Genomic DNA, 16,134 nt, shown 5'->3' with positions numbered 1-16,134 from the left:
TGCTAACCCAGGGGTCTTCAAACTTGGCCCTTTTATGACTTATGGACTTCAACTCCCACAATTCCTCAGCCAGGCACGCTGGCTGAGGAATTCTGGGAGTTGAAGTCATAAAAGGGCCAGGTTTGAAGATCCCTGTGCTAACCCCAAATTAAGCTCAGCTCTGTGACTTTATTAATTAGTTGATTAGCACTCCCTCGCAGGCTCTTGCTACTGTCTGAAATGGATAAGACTTTAATCAGTTACATACGGAAGAAGTTTTGCCGCCTAACCAATAACCGAATCTGAGTTGCTTTCACCGTCACCCTGTTGTCACGCCCTTCCCGTCCCCGATAAGTCACGTGGGGCTGAGCCTTTCAAAACCGCCTCTGCGGAATGGCTCCTGAAGGGGAAGGGGTTGGGCTTAGGCCTGTTATGGCTTCAGGTGATAATAATCACGTGATTATTGCTCCTGTTGGTCCGAAGCTCTCACTCGGCCCAAAGGCTGGCGAGCTGAGGCAGTTGTGATTGTCGCGGCGGCTAATGGGGGAGCCGATGCCCGTGGGAGCGCCAGTCCCGGTGGAGCAGGCAGTGCTGGAGACGTTTTTCTCTCATTTAGGCATCTTCTCTTACGACAAGGCCAAGGACAATGTGGAGAAGGAACGCGAGGCTAACAAGAATGCCGGGAGCAGTTGGCTTTCGCTTCTGGCGGGGCTGGCCCATCTGGCGGCGGCTGAAAAAGCCTACCATAGCATGACCTTCCTGGGCCAGAAGCTAGGTACTCAAACTCGGGCTGCCGCTGGGCGCTGCAGTTCGCCTTTTCCCACCCTGTCCGCTCTGTTCATTCTGCTTTGGGGTCGCTTCCCTGGGAAGGAGTGTCAACTCTTGCAGGGCTAGAGAAGGACGGCGTAGGGCTGGGGGAAGTTGAGTCTGGAAAAGTAGCCTTTTCGCCAAAAATCAGTGCTTGGGAGGCTTAATCCCGACATTTCTTACAGAACCGGTTCAGTTTCCCAAATTTCCAAATTAATGCATTCCTAAACTTATCCGAAGCACCGTTGCTCCCTTCAGAATGACCTGTACACCTCGCTGTCTTTTCCTCCTCTGCATCTTTAGCAAATATTTTTCCTTATGGTGGGGAGGTGTTACTTTTGGACAGAACGTGCAGATTATGTAGGAAAATCAATGCTTGAAACAGTAACATAAATTTATCCTGCCCCCCACATACCTGATTAACTCTGGTTTCCTTGTAGATTAATATTTGGGGAGCTGTGTTGCCCATTTTGAACTAAAAGCTCTGTTCTTTTGTAGAATCTCAGGAAGTTAGTAGCTAATATTTGGGACTGAATTTTCTTTTAAGGCTTCTCAAATTTAGTTGACCAAAAATAACTAAAATTGTCTTTAAAGTGAGAGGGTAGTGAACAATAGGTCTAATATATATGATAAATGTAGGAACAGTCTATGTCTATGAGCTATGTAGTATAAATTTTAAGACTAGTCCTCAAAATCTCAAAGTTGGTATCAATAGGCTTTCTTCTGGATTATATTGTTTTATGTAATGTGGCTAATTAACATAATTTGTAGTATTGCTTAACATGCACTAAGTATTGCAGAAGAATAGTAAAAACTATCCTGGCTTAGAAACACATAAAAGTTACAGATCAAAGGAAGAAAGGAAGTTGGAGAGAGAAATGAAACTATGTAGTAGCTGAAAAAGAAAATATTAAGAAAAGAATAGGTAATAAAATGACTGGCGCATTCTGAGGGAAGTAATGAAAATGTCTTAATATTTAAAGGAGAATAAAGTGCAAGAAAAAAGTATCATTTAAAATAGGTTCTAAATTCGCAGCTACCTATGATTCTACCTTCATGAAAGGGTTATTTTTCTTCTTTTAATTCTCTTCATGGTTATTACAATAGTCTTATCACATTATATGCAGGCCTTCTGGTACATATAGTCATTACCTTGACTGTTAACAGTATACTTATATAAAGGTCAGTGGTGGGATTCGAATATGTGAACAACCGGTTCTCTGTGTGGATGCCACTTTTGGAAGTCCATTCTTGGCCTGGGCAACAAAAAATTAGCTACCAGTTCTGCTGAAGTGGTGCAAACTGGCTGAATCCCACCACTGATAAAGTTTCATCTTCTGCTTGATCAAAATGCTGAACCATCTAGAGCTTTTAGTAGCAATGTGAAGTATCAACATTTAACAAAGACTGTTTACATTAATTCCCAGGAAAGGGTCTGTTTTTTGTTATAACTAATCTTAAAGTTTTAAATATTCTGGAAACAAAGGTTGGATTTTGAGAGATGTAAAAGAAGTCTATTAATAGATAAATCATGCTGATAAATCATTGTAAGTTAATATTTTAATTACAATATGAATAGATATTAATGAAAGCAGCTATTAAAGTGCACCCCTGAATGTATCATTAATAATCCAAAGAAAATTTGCATGAATATTGTATCATATTATTTCATTCCTATCTTTAGTAACACCCTACTCTCTAACAACAAACAATAGGTGGGCAGTCATTCTTCAGCCGGAAGGATTCTATACGAACTATATATACGTCTCTGCATAATGAGCTGAAGAAGGTGGTAGCAACCGGTCGGAATGCAGTGGGAGGAACAGCTCCTCACCTTGAAGAACTGCTTTCTCATCTTTCTGAACAGCTCTGCTTCTTTGTCCAGGCTCGGATGGAAATTGCTGACTTTTATGAAAAAATGTACAGCCTCAGTACCCAAAAGTATATAAACTCTGAGGAACTGATAAATGTTTTGGAATCCATCCTGAAAAGATACAGCTCAAGGTTAGTGTGTGTACATAAGATTCTTATTGCTATGGTAAAAGTGGTAACAATATTTTCAAGTTGAGCTCTTGGTGACTGTATCTGCACAGTTATTCTGCCAACAGTAAGAAGGTGGTTTACTGTGCTTTCAGGATGCTTTAGGACTTTCCAGTCTAACCAACAGCGCTGAAATTCCCCTGTTTTCTACTATCTAAACTCTAATTAAGACTCACCAGATCAGCCATTGAATAAAATGAAAGCATGTTTTAAATTTCAAAAATTAAGAGATCATTTAGTTTCTATTCCTGAAAAATATGTAGTATATTCATAGTATCAACAGAGTGTAGGCAATTTTTCAGTATTAAGTTATATATATTTAGAATATTTAGAGTTAGAACTCTATAGCAAATATACCACTGTTTTTATCTTCATTTTTAACCAGAAAACATAGTTGCTTAAATGTAGACCATAATCAGACCTATGATTTGCCTAAAACTGAAATGCATATAATATAGACCCAAATGTGATTTTCTAGGCAAAAATGTTTTGAGGAAGGGGGGGCAAACAAGAAAAAGTGATGTCATAGAGTACAATTTAATTACATAACTGATACTATCCTTAGGTCATCTCTCTTAAGCAATTAGAATGTACTCTGTTAAGACCTAAGAGTTCTGTAGGTGCACACATGAATGAGATGGGATGGATAATGATCGTTGGATAATTGTTGGATAATAATGATCTTTTGAGATTTGCCATCTGAGTAAATAAAATAATTCATAGCACTTAAGACATTGGATATCTAGTGCCAAGGGTGCTTAAGGCTGACTTGTTATAAACTCACTGATATAAGAATGATTCATTCATCAAACTTGATCTATATCCTGCCTTTCTTATTTTTACAAATAAAGCAACAATACCTAATATTCCTTCTTCCTATTTTCCCTATAACAACAACCCTGTGAAGTGGGTTGGGCTGAGAGAGAATTACTAGCTCAAAGTTGTCCAGCTGGTTTTCATGCCTGAGGCAGGACTAGAACTCAGAGTCTCCTAGTTTCTGGTCTGGTGCCTTAACCACTAGAGCAAGCAGGCTCTGTAGCAAGTATGGAACTACCTGGTGAATATTACATTTTTGTGAAAAAGTGTGGTATTACAGCTTTCATTAATTGCTTGCTTAGAAATACTATCAAGGAATGATAGCATTCTCCTTTTGTACTATATATACTATAAGAATGTTGGAGATTATATATATATGTATATGTATATATATATATATATGTATATATGTATATGCATATATATGTATATATATATGTATATGTATATATATATATATATATATATATATATATATATATATATATATATATATATATATATATATATATATATATATATATATATATATATATATATATATATATATATACATACATACATACATACTAAAACAATAGCTTGTTGAAATAATGTCTTTTATGTACTATTTTCCCCTTTTCTAGATTTCATCACCCAATCCTTAGTCCTCTGGAGGGCAATTTCCAGTTAGAAACTGATGTGCTTATGCATCTTCTGAAGGCTCAGGCCCAGATCTCTGAATGGAAGTTCCTCCCATCTTTGGTCCACTTGCACAATGCTCACATGAAATTGCAGACATGGGGACAGATTTTTGAGAAGCAGCGGGAAACAAAGAAGCATCTCTTTGGTGGCCAGTCTCAGAAAGCTGTTCAACCTCCACATCTTTTCCTGTGGCTAATGAAACTCAAAAATATTCTCCTTGCCAAATTTAGCTTTTACTTTCATGAGGCACTTAGTCGACAAACAACCTTATCTGAAATGAAAACTTTGACTGCAAAAGCTAATCCTGATTATTTTGGGAAAATCTCCAGCTTCATCAGGAAATATGATGCTGTTAATATTTCATTAATCTTTGACAATCGTGGTTCAGAGAGCTTTCAGGGACATGGTTATCATCACCCCCAGTCCTATAGGGAAGCCCCAAAGGGTGTAGACCAGTATCCCGCAGTGGTATCATTGCCCAATGACAGGCCTGTCATGCACTGGCCTAATGTCATCATGATTATGACTGATAAAGCTTCTGATCTGAATACTTTGGAAAAGGTTGTCCATTTCTATGATGACAAAGTTCAAAGCACGTACTTCTTAACCCGACCTGAACCTCATTTTACCATTGTGGTTATTTTTGAATCCAAAAAGTCTGAGAGAGACTCTCATTTTATCTCTTTCCTCAATGAAACTTCCTATTCTCTTAAGAACTCTAAAGCTTTTGCGAGCCTGAAGCCGGGATCCAAAGGGTAAGAGGACTATTAAGACAAAATAGACAACAGTAACGCAACGTTCAAAATGTCCTCAAAATAGGCATTTGTATATGTTGTCATTTTAATAAGTAATTATGAACATTAATTATTAAGCATTTTTGGAATGAAAAGTCAGAATTATATAGAATTGAATGGGAACATGCAGATTACACAAATGTGCACTAAAATGATCATTATGGAATTTTGATTTTTTTTTGTCTGTGACCCTTCCTTGTTCTTCCTATATGCACTTTATCTTTTATTACTGCAGGATCTGCAGAAAATTTGGTTGAAGATTTCAACCCGGAGCCCACTGTCTTCTCTTAAAGTATTTTTCAGTCATAGTCACTGGAAAATGCTAGAACTTAGAAGTATAGTGAGGGGAAAAATTATTTGATCCCCTGCTGATTTTGTACGCTTGCCCACTGACAAAGAAATGATCAATCTATAATTTTAATGGTAGGTTTAACAGTGAGAGACAGAATAACAACAAAAAAATCCAGAAAAATGCATTTCAAAAAGTTATAAATTGTTTTGCATTTTAATGAGTGAAATAAGTATTTGATCCCCTATCAATCATTAAGATTTCTGCCTCCCAGGTGTCTTTTTTATAGGTAATGAGCTGAGATTAGGAGCACTCTCTTAAAGGGAGTGCTCCTAATCTCAGCTTGTTACCTGTATAAAAGACACATGTCCACAGTCAGATTCCAAACTCCACCATGGCCAAGAACAAAGAGCTGTCCAAGGATGTCAGGACAGGATTGTAGACCTAACCAAGGCTGGAATGGGCTACAAGCAGCTTGGTGAGAAGGTGACAACAGTTAGTGTGATTATTCGCAAATGAAAGAAACACAAAATAACTCAATCTCCCTTGGTCTGGGGCTCCATGCAAGATTTCAGCTTCTGGAGTTGCAATGGTCATGAGAATGGTGAGGAATCAGCCCAGAACTACCTGGGAGGATTTTGTCAGTGATCTCAAGGCAGCTGGGACCATAGTCACCAAGAAAACAATTGGTGAAGGGTTGAAATCCTCCAGTGCCCGCAAGGTCCCCCTGCTGAAGAAAGCACATGTACAGGTCCGTTTGAAATTTGCCAATGAACATCTGAATGATTCAGAGGAGAACTGGGTGAAAGTATTGTGGTCAGATGAGACCAAAATCGAGCTCTTTGGCACCAACTCAACTTGCCATGTTTGGAGGAGGACGAATGCTGCCTATGACCCCAAGAATACCATCCCCACCATCCATCATGGAGGTGGAAACATGCTTTGTGGTGTTTTTCTGCTAAGGGGACAGGACTTGCCAACAAGGGTTTTGCCACCAAGTACTAAGTCATGTTTTGTGAAGGGGTCAAATGCTTATTTCACTCCTTAAAATGCAAATCAATTTAACTTTTTTGAAATGTGTTTTTTTGGATTTTTTTGTTGTTATTCTGACTCTCACTGTTAAACCTACCATTAAAATTATAGACTGATCATTTCTTTGTCAGTGGGCAAACGTACAAAATCAGCAGGGGATCAAATAATTTTCCCTCACTGTAAGTGCAATAAATTAAATACATTGTAGAATAAATTATTTTTTCATTGTTTCTGCACCTTTCAGATAGTTGTACAAGCTTGGTCTGGCATACTGTATTTTTCTAATGTGATACAGACCTGAAAGTAATTATTCTGAAACTCCTTACATTTACATATTGTATAAGAAAAGAAATGGTACATTTTAAAGCTACAACATTACTGGCAAGGTTGAGCAGCAGTAATTTTCAATTCTAAAACTAAGTGCTGAGGGTTAGCAAGTGGGATTCTTCATTAAATTAATGACACTCTAATTTGAATGTTAATAAAATTAATTAAAAATTAGAATGGAAAAATAGAAACATGATATGTAAAATAAGGAACTACTGTATTATACAAAATCTGGTAAAAACTAGCAGGACAAAAATCAGAAATCAGAATTAGTATTTTAAATACTAAGTTTTAACTAAAATAAATGCTATTTTGGCTCTATTTGGACTATTGTATTTCAGATTAATAAAATAAATTATGTATGAAAGGAGTTTGGTTAATAGTTCTTTGTAAAAGCAGGCAAATAATTCAGTTCTTCTATTTATATTCAAGTTACAATTAACAGCTTCAAAATAATCCTGGGTTAAACCATTGGACTGGGTTAGAATCTTGACTTATTTAAGTTTATTGAATTATTAAATTTATTTGCCACCCATTTCACCGCAAGGGGACTCTGGGTGGCTTACAACATTAAAACTAATAAAACCATAAAAGTAAATATTTCTAATAAAAGTACAAATTATAATTAAAAGATGGAGAGGAATAGACAGGATGTGCAAGGGAGGAGGTGGGATCTTCTATTGGTCCATCTACCACCTCCCCTTGTGGCCAGCTGGCAGAGCCAGGTCTTCAGATCCTTATTGAAGGTCAGGAGAGTAGGAGCAGTTCTCACAAGGGGGGGGAGGAGATATTCCAAAGGGCAGGAGCCACGGCAGATACTGCTCTTTTGGACACACACACCCCAACTGGAATACCTTGACTGACAGGATCTATAGCATGCCTTCTCTGCTAGGGCAAGTGGAACAGGCCAGTTCCATTGGATTGAGACTATTCCTCAGGTAATCTGGACCTATGCCATGCAGTAGAGTATCTCATAACAACTGTGTACAGTAGCTTGTAAGCACTTAGTGTTTCTCAAGTTTGACAACTTTAAGCTACATGGACTTCAGAATTCCTCAACTAGCCATACATCTCAAACTTGCCCTGCTTGAGAAACACAGACTTAGGGTGACTAGCAAATATGCAGGCTTTTGCATTATGTACCATCTGATTTTTTTAAAAAAAATATTGGTTTTTGATGGCCCCATGTAGAACCAAGCCTCATGTAGAACAGGGCTTTTCAACCAGTGGTACAGGTACATTGGCATCTAACAGGTGGTACGCAACCATCCTAGAAAAGTGGTAGCGGGGGAGGGGAGCTCGGCGCTGATCCTGGCATTTCTCTGAGCCCAGAAGAAATGCCGATCAGCTGGAATGTTGCAGCATCTCCAGGGTCTTGTGATTTACATTCAGATGCTTGGCAACTGATTCATATTTATGATGGTCACAGTGTTCCAGGGTCACGTGAAGTGACCAAAACCTGCTGCAACCACCTAGCAGATGGGGGGAATAAAAACCAACCCCACCCCCGCTCCAGCCCCACTTCCAATCCTCAACAGAAATGCTCACAACAATGAAAACCCCGGACAGGAGGAAGAGTGCCGTTGGGCAGGCAGGCAGGTGTCTTGCTTGGCTGTGGCTTGGGGGGCACTTTTTTCAGTGACATTGTAACAGCTGCCCTGCTATATCCATTGGATGGATTACTTGTTTTTGAAATGATAGCATTGGGGGAAGGGACAAATTGCTATTGCTCTGAGACAAGAAACATAACATTTGTAGATTATCTTTTTGCTTAATTTCCAAATGTCGTATTTTAGATGTGAATAAGGCAGGTATTCTATCTTTCATTTGCTGAGTGGAATAGTTAATTGTACACAGTTAAAACTTTAACAATACATTACATGAACAGCTAATATGGGTTGATTGGTTCATCAGTCACAATTACTGAATGCTTCATCATAGAATGATCATCACAAGGACAATCCTGTGTTTTTCTGCTCTCCTATGATGTATACTAGTTTCCCCATTTTTATCTTGTCTAACTGACACCTGCCTTTTTCCTCTCCCAGTTCCTTTAGCTTTGGGTTTGTTTGTTTTTTTGCTGTTTTCCTTATAAACAGTGGCCAGCTAATTCTTTAACTGCACACCTTTCAGGAAATGTAATTTTAAATCTCTATATTAATGTTAAAGTTAAAAGCATTTAGTTTTGTAAAAGAGATATAGATTCCCTCTTGTAATGATCTCATGCTAGAGGATTACAGGATAAACTGATAATATATTATCTGAGCTTCAGGGAATATCATACAAATGTACTAATATAACAAAGCTACAGTCCATACCTGACAGTAAGTTATCATTGCACAACAGGTTATTTAAAGAAAAATACTCATACCTTTAAGCTGTAAATATTTGGGTCCTAATCGATCTGGGTCCTTCAACCTTTTTGGACTTGCACACATATTTAGGATTTGAAAACTAATATAAATAGTGCTTAGTCTTGAGATTTGTGACTGCAAACAAAACACTCATTTTATAGATACAGAGTCAGAAGATATTCCTTGGAATCCCTAATTTTCTGTAGCACTTCTCAAAAATGTGTAAGAGTTTCATCAGATTCCCTATATACGTTGTTCAAAAATAATTTTCTCAAATGCATTTCTCCAAACAAGAAAATATACCGGAATTATATATCTACAAATGTATGAAAGAATAGATGGAGTAATGCTTTGCTATTCACAGGTGGTATGTAACTTGGGTGCCTCTTGGACTGAGAGTTTCTGCTCAATGAGCAGGTGGCAGCTCTGGCCAGAAGGGCCTTCATCTGGTGCATCAGTTTTGCCCCTTCCTGGATGTGGGGTGGGGGGTGGGAATCCTTCAGATAGTCACCTAATGGTTATGGTATTGCAATGGATTCTATATGGGACTGCCATTGTACACTACCCCAAAACTCCAGCTGGTCCAGAATGCAGCAGCAAGGGTAGTGGTAGGCCTAACTTGATATGCCTCTGTAACATCTCTGCTTTGTTGGCTGTACTAGTTGCCAGTTTGCTTTTGGGTGTGATTCAAGGTGCTGATTATTATCTATAGGATATGGTTATTGGAGGGTGTCTCATTGTACTTGCTCAGCTGATTTGATCTGGCAGGGTTCTAGTGTTTCAAAGAAGCCTGAACACTTAGCTTACTTTGGTGGGGATGAATGAAACCACCTTTTAACCTAGGTAGTTTTGTTTCCACCTCATTTGTCCTCCTGACCACAACTGTCACCTGCTCTTTGAGCTGCAAGTCCAGAAAGATCTCAAGTTGTACATTAGTCATAAACTGTAAAGTGCACCCAAGCCAAACAATGGTAACAACTGATTCTAGGGAACCAAGTGACAGCCACTTGGCATCATTATTGATCTGAAGTCTTTCTACCCCATCCAAATCTGAACAGCCTCCAGACACTGTCAATATGTTGGCAGCTCTACCCAAGCAGTTTTCTGAACATTCCATTCTCAAACTAGATTTGCAAATCCTTAGTTGCATTCAACCAGTGAAAAAAACTTCCTTCATCAAATCAGTGCTCGAGGCTAACCCAACTTTTTCTTTCCCTTGGAGCTTTCTGGTTTCACAAAAAGGACTCATTTAAATGCAGTCTGGGTAACTTTTGTCCAGTATCCAACTTCTTTTTGCAGGTAAGATTGTGGAGAGTAATTGTATAGTAACCACAGAGAACCCTGGATGAGCTGGGTTATATACACCCTTTTCAATCAGGGTTCAGACCAGGGTTTGGGACTGATATGACACTGATTGCACTCATGGATGACTTCTGGAGGGAAGGGATGGAGCTGGTGCAGCCATTCTGGCTCTTCTTGACATCTCAAAAGCTGTTCAATACCATCAATCATGGTATCCTTCTGACCGACTTTGAGAATTGAGGGTGGCCGGCACTGTATTATGTTGGTTTTCTTTCTTTCTCTAGGGACTGTTCCAGTCAGTGTTGATGGGGGTGGAGGGAAGATGCAGTTCATGACAGCTGAAAAGGACCCTGGATAAAGCAGATCATCGAGTCTTTTTTCAGTCAGTTCAGGCTGGGTTACAGGATTGCAACTTACAACCAAAATTGCAAAATTGTGGTCATAATTTAAGACCTACTTGTACAAGCAGCAGTATAAATGTTGAAGTATTTCAAGCATTTTTCAAATTCCAACTTTCATTTGGCATTTCCTAGCTCATCCCTATGGCCATATCTTTCTCAAAAAATATTTCCAGTCTGCTTTTGATATGGTAAATTGCTTTAGAACCATTGATAATAAGAAATGGTATAAAATATTTGTAATTGTTAATAACACAAGGCAATGAATAATAATTATGGATAAGTCTGGCAGACAGCTAAAGTAGTGTTTCAGCTATGAAATAGCTGTCTGTGAATATGCAATAACTTCTAGTGTACTAGAAATTTTTAATGTATAACATTTTAAGGGTAGTTTTCCCACAGTTTTGCAACCTTTGTAAAATTCATGGTTCACATTAATTTGGATTGGAATTTTAAGAAGCGTTTCCTCAGTTTAAATTTTGCAGGGAAAGTTCTAGTCTTTTGGCAGCAGCCTGTGCACTTCAGAAGCATTAGATCTGATGCTGCACCACCATCACATGTTGGCTGCCTGGTCAACTAATAAACCCTCAAGTAAAGAATCTGACACTGAAATTTCCATTTAGGAGTTGATGGGGTACAAAATACAAATGTGTCTCAACGGTAACAAGCAGCTCTTATTTACTGAATAGGGAGAAAGGATTTAAAGGGCATCCAAGTATAAAAATGACTAACAAATATCATTCAACAAAAATATACTCTGACAGAACTATCCTTATTTATTATAAAGTTACATTATGAGAAACAATTTTCAAAGTATATGGTACATGCCAAAATATACAGTACTATACATCAAAGTGCATTGTTACAACAGCTTAACAGTACATTTTCTTCTTCTTTTCTTCCAGGACTGTGCAATTGTTAATTCCTTTTTTTCCCTTCACAATGGAAATAATGTGGGAACACGGCAGAACAAAAGCAACAGAACATGGAAATGAAAATGCAATAGTACAAGAAGTTAAGCCAAAGCAGCTTCTCTAAAAATGTAAAGGCACTTCCACATGTACATACTTACAGATGTACATTGACACAATTAGGTAACAGTCAACAAGCAGGAAGCTACCAGTACTGCAATCTATCTAACTTGACAGTCAAGGACAATACTGACTTGATTAGTAGAGAGGCTTTTAGCTTTCACTATGCCTGTAATTGTATCCATATTTCCTTTTATATATATCCACTCACTATACTTGAAGTAGCTACAACATACCATCAAACTACACACATTTTAACTCAAGTGAATGCTCTAACTAGAAACATTCACTAAACTCACTGTTCCTAATATTTTTCTTCACTAAACAATTTCTAATATAAGCAGTATGGAAGCCAGTACAGTTATATTCACACATACAGAATTTCCTTATGCACTTTCAAGATACAGGCCCTCTCCTTGGTTACGCCATATGGCCTTTTAATAACAACAATCACTAGGCTAGAATGCACTTAAAAGAAAGCTGACATTTTCAAGTTTGTCCCACAGATCTCAGATTTGGTCTAGTTAAGCAAACAATTCTCAACCTTACACAGGTCACTGTCATGTTACACAAATTTTATATTAGCTGAAGCCTCTATACTGAGTGTGTGGCCTTAGTTAAGTTACTAGGGTAGAGACATGTCATAGTTCATTTTGGTGACCCCATTGATAAATATGAAAGTTCTATTGTTTCAGTCCATTGAGGGCCAAAAATATAATTCAGCATACCATAGCTGAATGTGCCTAAGTGGATTCTTTGTCTCATATTAATGAATATCATTAATTTCTAAAAGTTTTTGCTAAATAGCTATTAACTACGTCATCTGGTGCACACAAAAATTGGTCCCCCCAAAAATAGGCCTGCAAGTTTTACAAAATATAATACTTACTACTGCTAAGCTTGTAAGCCGCCCTGAGTCTTCGGAGAAGGGCGGGATATAAATGGAATTAAAATAAAAAAAATAAAATAAAACAGTTTCACTTTAAATCAGAAATAAGTACTGAGCAGCTGATTTTCAATACATTAGGAAAGAGGAACTTTTGTGAACTTCTTAGCTAAACATAATTTCATGAGTTTTAGAATTTATGATCACTTAACAAAATGAGTCAACTTCACTTAGTAGCAGGGAACAATGCGTTTCAAATGTTATGCAATAACAAGTGTTTTCACGTGTTAGCTAGTCTTCTACATTTTGGAATTTCATATAATGTAAGAGAAAAATGTTCAAATGGAAGAAGTTCAAGTTTCTATTGGGACAAGAACTATGTGAAAATAAGTATTTGGTTTCAATTTTATGTGTCAATGGATATAAACTGACTCTTCCCCTATCCCACATTTCCCTAGACCGTGTTTTTAATTTTTTGTTATTTTTAATTAATGACAAACAATAAAATCTCCTTTAGAGTGCAAAGGGAAGCTATAAAACATTCAGAGAAAGGACATGGCTTGGTGTCAGTTTGTGCAAGAGTTGTCGAGACAGGTCACATATAACAGAAAAGTTCCTAATGATGTAGCACTATGCAAGTTCAAAGAGTTCACTCACACATGAAAAAGATGCATAATTAGAAAAAATAGTTCTGACACATTTTATTCAGATTATAGAACAGTAGAAAACAATAAACTCTTGCCTTAATTGAAGGAGCTATTCCAGTTGAAAAAGAGATAATTCAATTTAAATAAACTAACAAAAAAAACCCCCACAACTCATCTGTATGCACTGTGTTTCATAATCTTGAAGATGCAGCAGCTTTAAACTATTAACAATTTACTCATTTAGTTTGCAGCTGTCCTGGAATGTTTTTTTTAACAGATTATTAAAACCTGTCCAGACAAGTGGCTCTTAGGAATGTAAACAGTTTTTGAGCTGAATTGTAACAAAGAGTTATATGAAAGATTCAGTAGCTAATGTCTAGTTTTATTGCACTGCAATAGGCCTGAATGGAGGCATTAGAAACAACCCACTGAATGGCTTTCTTCAATACAGAGTCCTTCAACACAATTCTCAGTATTCCTGGTCAGCCTGGTGAAGGTGTCCACTGGATATCAACCAGAAGAAGACCACAATTGTTATTCTGACCACAGACTTTCAGTGGCTTAAAAAACTGCTGTTTCCTAGAAGCAATTTAATTCCTCATATCCTGTCAGTGAGCTGTACTAGGACTGTTACATGCATACTGAATAGCTACTGCAGAAGGCAATGTCAAAGTGAGTCTCCTTTCTGCATTGACTTTGACGGGCTTCTTAGTAATTGTTAAGACACAGCCTCAGACCTTCTGAAAAATGAACTAGAACCAGGCAGCACTAAAAATAAGCCCTATTTCTTAACATATTCATTTCAAATAACCATAATTCTTTGTGAAGTCTTAAAACTACAGTCAAGTATACATTGTTAAATTAGTGTGATGCTGACAGTGACTGTGGTGTTTTCAACAGAAAAGGTGCAGTGTGGAGATTTCAAGTAAATGTGTGTATTCCCGCTGCTTTAAAATGGCATACACAACACACGTAATTTACTGCCTTTCTGTGATACACTGGATCATAACCTAACCAAATAGGCTGGGTTTGTGCAATGTGCTAAACTACACCCCCAACCCAATCTAATCAAGCTCAGCATGCTGTAAAAATGCACTGAGTCTTTAACTGTATTAAGCATGTATTGCAAATGTGGACACCGAATGCTCCAGTTTAAAAATTGAACCCAACTTCTATTAAATACCCATGTTAAAGTAGGTAGATCAAGACTTTAACATTTAAAAAATGAATCTCTCCTTTCCTAAATATATAATAATCTACTGGAATTCAGACAACTATCACGGATACATTCTTTTGGTAGTTCACTCTACATTTGGTTTCTTGGGTGCTACATCGTGCAAGACTTGTCAGCTGGGCCTTGGGAAGGAGAAGAGGGGCCTATGCTTGGATTTGTTTTTGGAAGAACTATTGGCTTTGGTCTCAGTGCAGGTGGCTTCAGCTGCACGCCCATTCTTGGTGTCACCATTGGCTTGAAGGTACTCATAGTATCACTGGAAGAACTAGTGCTACGGCGAATCTGAGTCTCGGCATTTCTTAACATGATATTGTGAAGAGGACTCAAAGATTCTGTTGAGGTCATGGTGGGAGAATTCTTCATTTGTTCTAAGGTATCAAGGACAACATCTGGAGCATGTTTTGCAGAACTCTGGCGTTCCAGTTCCCGAAGTTCATTTAGAGCTGTATTCATTGTTTCTTCAATATCCTATTAAAAGGGAGAAGCAAATATGTTGACAATTACTACAGAAATAGGAAAATCAAGCTTTGTAAATACTCTTTACTTTTATATGAAGCAACAGAGATACATGTAAATCCTGGATTTGCATTTGCATAAATGTGTGTGTTCCTTGAATTATCCATACAGATCATACACAAAATACAATAATTTACTTTGTCTTATGTATGCATATACACCAGCATTCAATTCAAGTGATAACGATTCTGAAAGGAGACAGAACTGAAAGAAGAAGTAGGAAAGGCCACCCCAAGCAGAGAGTTAAAAAGCTTAACTGGGAAAGAGAACAGATAAATAAATGTTCATGGAAGACAAAGGAAGAAGGATATATTTATTTCATTTTATTTAAAATTGGCTTTGTGAATTAAACAGAAAACAAGTTTAGCACTGTTTACTCACAGCAAGGTACCACCAGATGCTTCCTGACTGGGTGAAATACAATACTGATGCTTTGATCAAAGTAAAAGCCTGAGGACCTTTACTTCAGCTTTATTTTTAGAGTTACTGTATATTTGGGAAGGATGAGATAGGGACAGCCTTTCAAATTTAAAACACTGACATTATAAAAGCATTTTCAAACCATGGTTGTAGAGATATAACTTATGTAAGAAGGCACGAATATGCATGCATGTGCATAAACTAAAGTCAACATTGGAGAAAAAGTGGAGCAAACACAATTGTACAATGATTTTCTGCAAAGCATATGTGCAATTTGGATCAGAACCGTACTTGGTGTAACAGCAAAATATCGAGAAGACAATATTAAAAAGCTGAATTTTGTACCAAAAAAGAGTTTTCTTACAGACATTTATGGAATACTTGAATAAAATTTAGGCTTTAATGACATATTTTTATATAATAAAAATGTCAATCAATGAATGGCAATTAAAAGATCTTAGCAAATAGTAATGCAGCTATACAGATATGGACAAGGAATTCAGAACTAAGCTACAATTCAGAGAAGCTGAACAGCTGCTAGAGAGTGGTTTATTATATGCCATCAAGTCATTTTCAAC

General features: G+C 37.4%; 2 protein-coding genes across 3 annotated transcripts in view; one reads left to right on the top strand and one right to left on the bottom strand.

Moving 5' to 3' along the window:
* Positions 1-493: 493 nt before the first annotated feature.
* Positions 494-14,704, top strand: KICS2 (KICSTOR subunit 2). 2 transcript variants are annotated; one of them, XM_081331637.1, is made up of 4 exons: positions 494-754; positions 2,502-2,790; positions 4,269-5,081; positions 11,728-14,704. In XM_081331637.1, the coding sequence occupies exons 1-4, from the start codon at positions 520-522 to the stop codon at positions 11,858-11,860; spliced, it is 1,470 nt and encodes a 489-aa protein (XP_081187763.1). In that variant the 5' UTR covers positions 494-519; the 3' UTR covers positions 11,861-14,704. The 2 variants fall into 2 exon arrangements, with proteins under 2 accessions (XP_081187763.1, XP_081187764.1); XM_081331638.1 differs by lacking the exon at positions 11,728-14,704 and having other exon boundaries at positions 4,269-5,675.
* The window catches only part of SRGAP1 (SLIT-ROBO Rho GTPase activating protein 1), a 159,806-nt gene continuing 155,247 nt past the window's right edge, over positions 11,576-16,134 (bottom strand). The window contains exon 22 of the mRNA XM_081331631.1: positions 11,576-15,088. Coding sequence (XP_081187757.1) covers positions 14,714-15,088 — 375 coding nt within the window. The 3' untranslated portion in view covers positions 11,576-14,713. The remainder of the gene's footprint in view (positions 15,089-16,134) is intronic.

This window comes from Vipera berus (genome assembly GCF_964194415.1).
Source record: "Vipera berus genome assembly, chromosome: 6".
In the NCBI taxonomy this organism is placed as follows: Eukaryota; Metazoa; Chordata; class Lepidosauria; order Squamata; family Viperidae; genus Vipera; species Vipera berus.
Note: the sequence above shows the minus strand (reverse complement) of the source record. Positions and strands in the feature narration are given on the sequence as shown.